The 10987-nt window shown below is 58.3% G+C and overlaps 2 protein-coding genes across 2 annotated transcripts; both read right to left on the reverse strand.

Moving 5' to 3' along the window:
- On the reverse strand, window positions 1-5290 carry CLDN15 (claudin 15). The gene is made up of 5 exons (XM_065892528.1): window positions 4812-5290; window positions 1913-2077; window positions 815-896; window positions 608-724; window positions 1-526 (listed from the first exon to the last, which is right to left on the reverse strand). Exons 1-5 carry the CDS (start codon window positions 5026-5028, stop codon window positions 400-402), a joined length of 708 nt encoding a protein of 235 aa, XP_065748600.1. The 5' UTR covers window positions 5029-5290; the 3' UTR covers window positions 1-399.
- A 1787-nt stretch (window positions 5291-7077) lies between these two features.
- Window positions 7078-10715, reverse strand: FIS1 (fission, mitochondrial 1). Its single transcript, XM_065893115.1, has 5 exons — window positions 10593-10715; window positions 9612-9744; window positions 8194-8270; window positions 7701-7806; window positions 7078-7388 (listed from the first exon to the last, which is right to left on the reverse strand). The coding sequence occupies exons 1-5, from the start codon at window positions 10635-10637 to the stop codon at window positions 7291-7293; spliced, it is 459 nt and encodes a 152-aa protein (XP_065749187.1). The 5' UTR covers window positions 10638-10715; the 3' UTR covers window positions 7078-7290.
- Window positions 10716-10987: the final 272 nt, after the last annotated feature.

A 10987-nucleotide genomic window follows, 5' to 3' on the forward strand; every position in this document is an offset into this window, starting at 1 on the left:
AACAGTTCGCAAAACAAATTTATTTATGCAAGTATTTATACAGACCACAGACACTCGGGGACGCCTCCGCCCCCTTAACGGCCCAGAACCCAGACTCAGAAGGTTAAGAGGGGTCCAGCCTCAGGGGCCAGAGGTGAGTTCTCAGGAAGCTTGTTCTTGGCCTGAGAGGATCCAGGGGGCCAGACGAAAGAGGCGTGACCAGGGCGGAGCTCCGACAGGGAAGGCGGGGCCTGAGGTCAGAGCTGGGCGCGGCTTCCGGGCACGGGGCGGAGCCTGAAGCGTGGCTTGGCCCTGAGCTTGTTACCGCGAGCAGGGGCCTGCGCCTGCAGCCCCGGGTTTACAGGGACCCCTCTCCACTGGGGGCAGTGGGAAGGGAATGGGGTCCACAGGCCAGGCCACCTAAACGTAAGCGTTTTTCCCGTACTTGCCAAAGCTGCTGTCGCCTTCTTCATCCGAGGCCGAGGTGGGCAGGCGGGCAGCGAGGCTTTTGGCGGGCATTGCCGGGGCCTTGTACGGAAGCCGGATGCTGGCAGGGGAGAGAACCCGGGTCAGAGGGAGATGCAGCCCTCGCCCCGCGCCCCGCCCCTCGCGGCACGCCCTCCCTTACCTGGCGCCGTGGTCCTGGTTCCGAGAGCCGCAGCAGTTGGAGAAGAGGCAGATGCCACCCAGGATGGCGAGCAGGGAGGCGCTCCAGCCCAGGTAGAGGGCGGGGCCCAGCTCGTACCTGGGGACAAGGACGATGAGAAGGTGGTGCTAGCTCAGGGTGGGGCAGAGGCCCACCCACTACCCCCGTGAGTGGGGCTCCCACACTTACTTGGTTCCGGGGTACAAGGGGTCGAAGAAGTCCCGGGTGATGTTGAAGGCGTACCAGGAGATGTTCACAATCCCACAGACACCTGGGGGAGGGAGAGGAGAACCGCACTAGGCCCTGCGGAGGAAGGGCGGCCCGGAGAGCAGGACGTGGGCCTCAAGTCCAAGAGCAAGTTTCACTGGATCCCTTTCGTTTCCCCTCTCCAGCTCATGACTCTTCTGTTTCCTATGTTTCCTACGTCAACTGCAGGCTGCTCGATCCAGCCCCCAGGATCCTACCGCAGCCCACCTCTCCTGTGGTCTCCACTCTGCTTCTCAGCCCCTCTTCCCCCTGTTTATCCCCGACCTGCCCTGGCATTCCTACCTCTAGCGCCTGGACCACAGTTTCCTCGCTGGGAATCTGCTTATCCAAGTCCTCCCCATCCTCAAAAGCCCAAGCAGTCTTCCCCATCAGCCCTGCCTGCCCTGACCCCCCTTTCCTTGGCCTCCTAGAGCCCTCAGCGCTGTGCCAGGTGTTCACCGCTCGGTGCATGAAGGCCTGAAGCCAGCCAGGCCCCCGGACTAGAGGTCCAGCCTGGCCGCCCCCTGGGGCTTGTCTTCCAGCGAGCCACCTGGCCTTTCTGAGCCTGTTTCCACATCTGGAGAACAGGACAAGACCTGCCCTGCCTCACAGGCTTGTTGTGAGGTGATGTGTGCGGAAATGTTTTGCAAATTGAAAAGGGATGGTGAGTCACATGGTACTGTTATTGTGTACAGCGTGTGTGTGTGTGTGTGTGTGTGTGTGTGTGTGTGTGTGCGCGCGCGTGCTCACAGGCATGTCTTAACTCTGGTCTTCCCATCTAGGCTGTAAGCTCTGGAGGGCAGAAACTCTCACCTTTGGAGTCCCTCCCACTGCCTGGCTCCTAGTGCGGGCTCAAGAAACATTGCTGATGGACTGATTTGTAACCAAGGGATCTGGTGAGTATGGGTGAGAGTGGGGTGAGCTGGGAGAGAGGGCAGGTGTCAATGCAAAGGGGAAGGTGAGGCAACCCTGCAGTCTGGGCCACGGGCCACCCCACCCCCACCACGGCACAGTGTCCCCCCATCACTTGCCCCCAATTACCAGCCAGTATGTTTAGGGCCCCTGCGGTGGCCGCCAGCTTGGTTTTCCTGGAGGGCTCCAGACCCCCAATGTTCGTGCAGTGCAGCCCCACCATGCCTAGGAAGAGGCCCAGGAAGCCCAGGACGATGGCGGTGATCATGAGCGCCCGGCAGGCCTGGATGTACCCTGGGGAGGTGGGACACAGCCATGGGTCCCGGAGCCGGCCCCTTCCCCTCCATCTGCTCTCCTGGCTACGACAGGCAGCCCCTTATACAACCTGCTCAGGCCTCAGTCCCTAAAAGCCCTCAAGTCCTCTCCCTGTCCTTCAGGCCCCATCCAGACTAAGGGGTCAGGCCAAGGGGTCACACGCCCCTCCATCCCAGGAGCTCACCTCAGTGCCAACGAGGCTCAGCACCGCCTGACCCTCCCGCCTGCACAGGCGCACTTTGCCTCTACCTCCATTACAGGGCTTCTCCTTGGCGCCACTGACACTTGGGCCAGACAATGCTTTGTTCTGGGGGGCATTCTCTGCATTGTAGGATGTTTCGCAGCATCCTTGGCCTCTGCCCACTAGACACCAGTAGCAATCCCCCCAAACAGGACAATCAAAATGTTTAGACATCGTCAAAAAATCACCCCTGGTTGAGAACCGCCGTGCTCTGCTGGGTATTACAGACACTGCACCCAAGCACCCCCTCCCTTTCCCCACATCTACTAGGTCCCATTTAGTGCCCAGCGCAGTGCCCGACATCCTGAACTGAGCCTCTTCCTGGAGTGACCGATAGGGGGCAGCAGTGACCTATGGGTCACTGGGTAAAGGGCAGTTTCTTATCTGGAAGGTAGGATACCTGGGCCTAGGACCAATCCAGGTCAGTCTAGCGCACATGCTTTCAGTGCCTGTTTCCCCTTTCTCAAACTCGAAGGAAAAGGCTGCTCCCTTTCTGGCCCCCCTTCCTCCTTCTCTGTCTTTGATAGTTGCCAAGCACTCCCAAGGACCTTGCACCCCTTTACCGGGTGGGGCAGTGCCACCTGTGTTGAAGGGGAAAGGCTGAGTCCCTGCCAGGAGGATGTGAAGTGGCCCAGAGTTGGGGAGCAGGGAAGAGCGACAAAGTTCTCTGGGAGCATTTTCTTATTCCCAGCCACTCCTTCCGGAGTTCCCACCCTCTCCCCATCCATCCATCCAGCCATCCCCACCTGGGGCAGACCAGCTCCGGATCCTCAGGTAGCTCTCGTAGACAAAGAGAGATTATTGAAGGGCCCATAAGCATGGGCTGGGTGGCTGCGAGGTGAATAACTGATAGGAACCTTCCCAGGACCAGAACCAGCCTGGGAAGGAAGTATCAGCGGGTTTGTGATACACACAAGTCTGGATTCCAGCCCCCCTACCACCTGTGTGGCTCTGGGCAGGCCACCTTGCAGTCTTCCAGCTTCTGGAAGATGAGGTTACTAACACCGCCAGCAGCGGGGCTGTTATCAGCACTGAAACGGTGCATGTGAAGCATGCAGCACGATGCCTGGAACCTCAACCTGTGCAGCTGTGCTCTGCTCTCCCCCTCAGCACACCCTCGCACCCCTGTCTTTCATTGTCTCTCGTGCACGCTCACGAGAGGTTTCAAGCAGCAGTCCAAGTTGGGGCCCCTCCTTACGCCATGGTGTGGTTGAGGGGTAAGTCAGGGGGTGGCCAGGGCTGCTGAGTGGCTGCCGCCAATGTCCGTCCTGGCCACCCAGCCTTCTGGGTGTCTGGCCCAGACTGTACTCAACTTTTACAGAGGGCTTTTTTCACGGGGTGGGGGGTGAGCATCCTGGATGGGATGAGAGCATGAAGCCCCTGCAGCTGCCTCAGGAGATTCTGAGAATAGTGGGGGCACGAGAGACCCACCTGGACTCCCTAACGGCTCAGAGCATCTTTGACATACACGGGGGCGATTTCGTGGCATGCTGACCTTGGCTCTTTCCCCTACCACCTGGCCCCTGCAGCAGGGGGCCTGGAAGAGCATGACGGCTCCGTGAGCACCCAGTGAGGGCATGGGAGCTGCACTGCATAGGGTTTCTTGTCATCCCCTCTTGGCCTGGCAAGGGGCCGACTGAAGGACTCTCCTGGGGAACAACGGGGATGCTACTCATAGGTGAGCAGGGAGCAGGACGATGCTTCAGCCACCAGGGAGAAACTTTCTGGGCCAAAAGAGCTGTAGGCTCCAGCCCGCCAAGAACCTTAAAAAAGTACGTTGACCCGAGAACCCCAAACACAGACACACACACACCCCTGCTTCCAGTGGACACTGAGATGTGCAAGAGGACTCCCTTTAAAACAGTCCTTTAGAACTCCCCGTGGCGGTGAGACCAATGCTCCAGTGGAAGCCTGGCGAAGCTACTGAGACTTTTAAGTATCTCAACCCCCAAGAATCCAAGATGAGGTTTCCTCTTCACCCCACAAGCCCTAGCACTCCCACCCTGAAACTAAAATGCTGAATTTGATTGAGCGAATATAGATGCTCACATCACATTAACATTTTGCACATTTTATCTCATATAATCCTCACGACCACCCGGTGAACCAGTGCCATTATGACCGTAATCTTACAGATGGGTCAAATGCAGCTCATTTTGTCACCTGCCCGGGGCACAGAGCTAGTCAAAGGCAGGTGCTGAAGCCGGCACTCTGGCCCCAGTGCCTGCACTTGTAGCCACAAAGACAGAGGGTCAAGTCAGAGCAGGGGGCCACGTGTGGTGAGGCCTCCACCGCAGTTCCAGAGGGCTGCCCCCAGCACTCCCGGCTTCAGGAACCCAGGTCTCCCAGCTGGATTGGGCCTCCCGTATCTGTATGGCGCCCAAGGTCAGACCGCAGGCAGCACCCACCCTTGCCGGGGTCTCTCCAACCTCCCGCCTCCCTCTGCTCCCCTCAGCTCTCCCCACCCCGTACCAGAGAGGGCCAGCATGGACGGGAACTCCCAGCAGTTGTAGACTCCAAGGGAGTCAGTGGCACAGCTATACCAGAGGTTCTCGAAGATGGTGCTGGTGGTGATGACGTTCCCGTGCACGGTGGACACTCGCCAGCTGCTGTGTGTCAGGGTCACCCCTAGCATCAGCAGCCCCAGGGCTGCGATGAAGAAGCCGAAGATCTCCACAACCACCGACATGGTGGGACACAGGCCCCGGGGAGAGCCTGGGGCCCCAGAGAAGGGGAGGGGCTGAGCCCCAGGGGAACTTGAAGGGGCTTTGGCTAAGGACTGCGGTTAAGGCAGGCTGGGGAGAGAGAGGGAGGCAGGCTGCAGCCTCTGCCTCTTCCTTGGCCCAGGTCTGTCTCTGGTTGGTCTCTTCCCTCTCTCCGGGTCTCTCTGCTTCCCTGCAGGTCGGTCAGAGGAGTGAGACAAGAGTGCACGGCAGCTGTTGAAGAGGAGATGGACGGAATAAACGAAACGGGCCAAAAGTCCACCCCACCCCCTCGTCTCTGGGCTGCCCTGGGCTCCCCGCCCCGCGAGGGTGTGGGGAGAGGACTTACCGGGGAGGGACTAACGGATGCCGCCAAGGAAGGGTTCCCACGGGAGGCACTGGGAGCCGAGGGGAAGCATCCGCTTCTGACTCAGCTTTAATCAGGGGCCAGAGAATGGAGTAAGAGGGACAAGAGACAGAGACGGAGACTGACCACAGGCAGGTCCCCTGCACCTTTCAGTGGGGAAGGGCCAAGGGAGCGGAGCCACCCTCTCTCAATGTTGGTGAGAACAATTCAAGAAACTCAAAGAGCTAGGGCTTGAGGCATTGAGTCTCCAAGGAAGATGAAGGTTGAAAAAGGGAATGGGGAATCTGGGAGAAACCCATGGCTCTGGAATCCAGCCAACCTGGATTCAAACCAGGTCCCATCATTTACCAAAGGGATGTGGGCATGAAGTCTGAGCCCCCTGAGCTTGTTTCCGATTCTGTGAACTAGAACCACTACTCCTCACTTCATAAGAATTGTGACTACAGATCAAAGCTCCCCGCAGGTATGAATTGCTCGATACTCCATACTTGGTGAATGCCCTGGGTCTGGGCGCCCAAGGGCCGGGGTGAGGCCAAAGGAGGTTGCTTTCCCCCAAACCTCAACTTCCTGAACTTGAAGTCCCCCCTCGTTGGGACGACCTTTGACTCTCGGCAAAAAGCTTGACCTTGCTGCTAAGGGGCCTCAAGGGGGATAAATCACAAGCCCAGGACGTGATCCTCTGATAAACTAAAAGGCAGAGTTATCAGAACTGTCACCAGCTCTATTAATTATGAGAGATTAGAAACCTCTGGGTCCCCACCCCAAACCGCGGCTGAGCACCTGTCCCGGCACAGAGGGTCTCAGTTCCCGCCCCAAGGCCACGGCTGGGGCAGCTCTGGTTCTCTTCCGGCAGGTGAGGCTGGGGCTCAGTCCAAGGGGCCCGTCCTACACCCAGGCGGTCACATGGGCATCACTGCGCTGAGGTGTAGCCCCCCATCCCCTCCTCCCCACGTCAGGCTCCTCTGTGCTCCCCCAGGCGCCTCCGCCCCAGTCCCCCCAAGCTGGGCTGAGGAATGAGAAGTATGCAGTGAAGCAAGGCAGGCCCGTGCCGAGCCTGGCACCGGCCGGGTGTTGGGCAAAGCAGGCTGGGTGGGGACTGGGTCCCAACCTTCCTTCTGCAACTGGGATGTCCTGGGTTCCTGACCTCTCCCAAGACCTCTGCCGACTCCACGCCAAATGCCCATTTCCTTCCCCCAACCAGTGGCCCCTCTCCTCTAAGGAGTGGGATGGGGGGGGGGGGAGGAAGGGGAGGGCGCAGGAAGACAAAGGGAGGGAAGGGTGGAGGTTTTGGAGGAAACTGAGTGGGGGCCCCCCTGGTGTGGAAAACTCCACACGCTGAGAGGCAGCTGAGTGGGTCAGAGGAGATGGTGTCCCTTCAGCTCTGCCCTTTCCGCCTCTGGTCACTGCTTTTTCTCAGGATTCTACATCCGGGCAAAGGGCACGCCCCTATGCCGCCTGCCGCTGCCCAAGGACGCGGCTGGGCTAGGCTGGGCGGGGTGCGGGGCGCGGAGAGGAAGCGTGTAGGGTCTGGGCAGCTCAGCGGACAAAGGAGAACCCCACACCAGCCTGGGGGGCAGGAGTAGGAGGGCACAGAGCAGGGAAGGCCCATGCATGACCCCCACCCCTGGGCCCAACAGAACCTGCCCCTTCCTCAACACAGACACAGAGGTTCCCAAGCCAAAGCCCAATTTTATTTACACTCATCCCAAAACACATGATTTGGGGCTAGGGGACAGGTCCCAGGGGAGAGGAGGTTGAAGGTCACAGAGGAGAGTGACAGGTGCAGAAGAAAGGGACGGTGAAGATAGGTGGGCCTCTCTTCCAGTGTCCTCCATGGGCTCCACGTGTCTGTCCCCAGGCAGAGGCACAGACGCCGTCTTGTTCAGGATTTGGACTTGGATACAGCAAGTCCGATGAGTCCAGCCAGTCCCGCCACGCCCAGAGCCATGCCTCCAACAATGGCCATGCCCACTAGACCATCTGGGGAGAGGAAAAGGGAGACCGTCACGAGTCCAAAAACCTAGTCCCTGCAGGGACCTCAGCCACCATCTTGCTGCCCGCCGCTCCTCAAGAGAGGATGTGCCTCTGTATCTGGAGTCATGGGGTGAGGGACCCCTGAGGGATGGAGAAAGAAGGGGGTTTGGAGAGGAACTGCTTGGAAGGCACCAGGCACGAGGGAAGGAGGAGGACTTAACAGAGTTGAGAGGCGTCTGGGGATGCTGGGGGCCAGGGAGACACGAGGGTGGGGGTGGACGGAGACGGAGGGAGAAGGGCAGAGAGGACGGCCTTCACCTTTCTTCATGGCCTTGTCGATGAGCTGTTCCAGCTCCTTGGCCTGGTTGTTCTGCGGCTCTGTCTGCAGCAGCCCTCGTACATACTTCAGGGCTTTTTCATATTCCTACACTCAGGGAGAATGACACACACCCCTCAGAATTCTATCCCTCCTCCTACCCATCAGAAGGGCCTTTCCTCTGCTGGCCCCAGGGCTCTTCCCTCTACCTCCACCCCCTCCCTCCCTCCAGCCCCACCCAGTGGAGTAGAGTCCACAAACTACCCCAACTGTGTGGGGTTGATAAGCCAAGGGAGATAACAGCCCAAGGCTTGGGGCTGCACCCCACTGCTGACGTCACACTGCTCCCCACACCCTCGGCACCGGATCCTCTGTCTCTCACCTTCCCTCAGCGTCCTGCTATCACCCTGCACCTCTGTGACGGGGGAGAGAGAGATGAGAGGGAGCTCGGCCACCCAGGCGGGGTGGAGGGGCTGAAGGAGCTCTCCGCCTTACCTTGAGCCGGTAGTTGCCCACAGCCAGGTAGAAGACATAATCCCGCTGCTCCTCTTTGCTCCCTTTGGGCAGCAGCTCTAGGGAGGGGGGAGGGAAGAGGGTAAAAACCCCTTCTCTCCCTTCCTAGTGCCTGTGTCCCAGAGACCCCCTCCACTCCCTGAACACCTATAAGATCCTGGGAGAAAGTCACTGTCCTGAGCCTCCATTTCGGCTCCGGTCACTCCGGGCTTCCCAGCCAGAGCTCTGGGGCAGCATGAACCCCAGCCGCCCCAATGCCCCAGTGATCCACACCCCGGTATCAACACTACAGTCAACTTTGGTTCATCCAAGTGAACTGAAAGGAAATCAAGGCACCGGAGAAGTCAAAAGGCATCTCTACTCAGCTGTGGCATCTGCTGTGTATTTTAACTACAGCAGCTTGAATTGTGTTCAAAATCAGTTTGCACTCCTTCCCCCTTTAAAAAAACAGCTCCAAACTCACCTTCAGTCACCCCTCCCTGAAAGACCCCACCTGACTCTTAGTTCAGTGACTTCCCAGAGGCTCATGTGTTCACTTGTACTCTGCATTAGAATTGCTGCTAAGTGGTTTTGCAGGTGTTTACACATCTTCCCAAGTGTCTGTACTGTCTCCTCAACTAGACTGGCAATGTTTAGAGACCAATTCTACAGCTGTGCCCTGCTGTAGAGGAAACCTGAGAAATAGACAAATGGAGGCGGAGATGATTTGCATTAAGGAAGAGTCTTACTTTTATGGATTTACAACAGGCATCCTTGGCTAGTACAGTGATTGCTTATACACCATTACTTGACCAAGAGAAAGGGGGTACAGAGAAATTTAAAGGTCAAGTATTGTGGCCTCTGAAAAATGGTGACCCATCCAAAACCAGCAGGAAATAGGATTCTGATCATAAAAGCACCATGTGCTCACAGGTCTTGGGAACCGTCTTCTGTACTTCTTCCACACCCACCCACCCCCCAAAAGGTTTTCAACAACAGCTGCTAGATAAGCAACACGGTGGTGGTGGGGGGCAAAGAGCATGGGACTGGGACACACAAGCAGGAGCTTCTAGTCCCAATTCAGCCATAGATCAACCAGCTGTGTGACCCGAGACAAGTCACTTTCCTTATGTCTAGACTACCAGATCACCAAAGTCCAGTGGGGACGGTCATGCTATGACTCTGTCTGGCAAAACCACCATCGATGAGGTGGCAAGCCAAAAGTACAGTGGAAGTCAGGCTAAGTATAGCCCTTATTGCAGTGTGTTTACTGGTAAATAACTGTGAGGTGACTGCACTAGAGGTCCCATGTTGAAAAAGGATCCCCGAACTTGAGATGGAGGGAGTGAGCCAGGCCAACACTGGTTGAGGACGATGGCAGTTGGGAAGGGGAGAGCTGGGGAGCCAGCCTAGCACCTCACCCTCCAGCAGAGCAAGGCCTTTACGGATGTCATCGTTGTATTTGCTTCGCACCAGGCACCAGGCATATTCAAACTGCGTGCTCTTGGACACTGAGCCTGCTGCCTTCTCAGACTGAAATTTCCTTTCAAACTTCTGCCATAGGAGAGGAGAGGAGTCATTTAGAGGTGAAGGGAGCAAGCCATACTGTAGCAGGACCTGGGTGTCCCTTTCCCCGTTACTCTGCATCTTCCCCTCTGCCACATTCCCCTTGCGGGTCTTGGGGTCTGGTACCCCAGGTTCTGCCATCTCCATCGCTGGGACCCAGGCATTCTGCTTTTTAGTGGCGGGCTGTCTTGGCCCCCTTCTGCTTCCCTCCCCCTAGTGGTACCGACTGGAGATGCCACCTGCTGGCGGCTCCAGGCACCGCTCCCGGAGCAGCTGACCCCGAAAGGCTGAACAGTAAACACGCTGTCAGAACTGCACAACAACAACCCACGCGGTCCCTCGTCGGAGACTGCTTCTCCCATCCCCACCCTGCCGGTCTGGACCCTTTCTTATCTGACAAACGGGAAAATAGTGCCTACCTCCTACTAGAGCTACAAAGATTGAGATTTCCCCTGAAAGGTCATTAGCACCGTGCCGGATTGCGACTAATATATGAAAGTTTAAGGTGGTCACTGTGTTCCCCCTGCCACTTTAGGAGCACTCAAAATCGGGTGCCCGCACCCTGACCTCCTAGCTCCTGCATGCACTCAGCACCCGTCAAACTCCAGGCCCCCAGGTTGAGGCGTGGTGGCGCAGGAAACTACATCTCCCATTAGCCTTTGGGGCAAAGTGGAACCTCTGGGCAGGAGCCGGACGCTGCAGGGGCTGCCGGGAGCCGTAGTTCGACTTCCCTAGGCAAAGCTGATGCTGGGAAGAGGGTTTGGCCCCTACCCGGGCTCTCCTCAGGGCCCGCCCTTCCGAATCTTCCTTTTCCCTCCCTCAGGGCCGGGCCTCACCAGTAGGTCCTCCACAGACACCAACTCGTTCAGCACGGCCTCCATGGCCGCCGGCCCCGCAATGCTCACAACTCAGACGCTACTGTGCCACCTTCTCCATGGCCCACTGACCGGGGCGGAGAGTCACTTCCGGCGCCCGGCGGAAGCGGGATCGCCCTCCGCTGCGCAGAGCCAATCGCTTTACGTAGCCCCCGCGAGCCCACCCCCACCCCGTCCCTCCCGCCGCCGCCGCGGAGCGGCGGGGATCACTGATGCGCATGCTCCAACAGGCCCTTCTCGTTCGCCCACGGCTCGCAGGCCGCGCGCGGTTCCAGACCAGTCTTCAAGCCCGTCTTCCCGGGTACCCTGCGAGTGCCTCCGTGTACGGAGGCTGCCTCACTAAACTCTGAGACTGT

The sequence above is a fragment of the Phocoena phocoena genome, chromosome 15 (genome assembly GCF_963924675.1).
Source record: "Phocoena phocoena chromosome 15, mPhoPho1.1, whole genome shotgun sequence".
In the NCBI taxonomy this organism is placed as follows: Eukaryota; Metazoa; Chordata; class Mammalia; order Artiodactyla; family Phocoenidae; genus Phocoena; species Phocoena phocoena.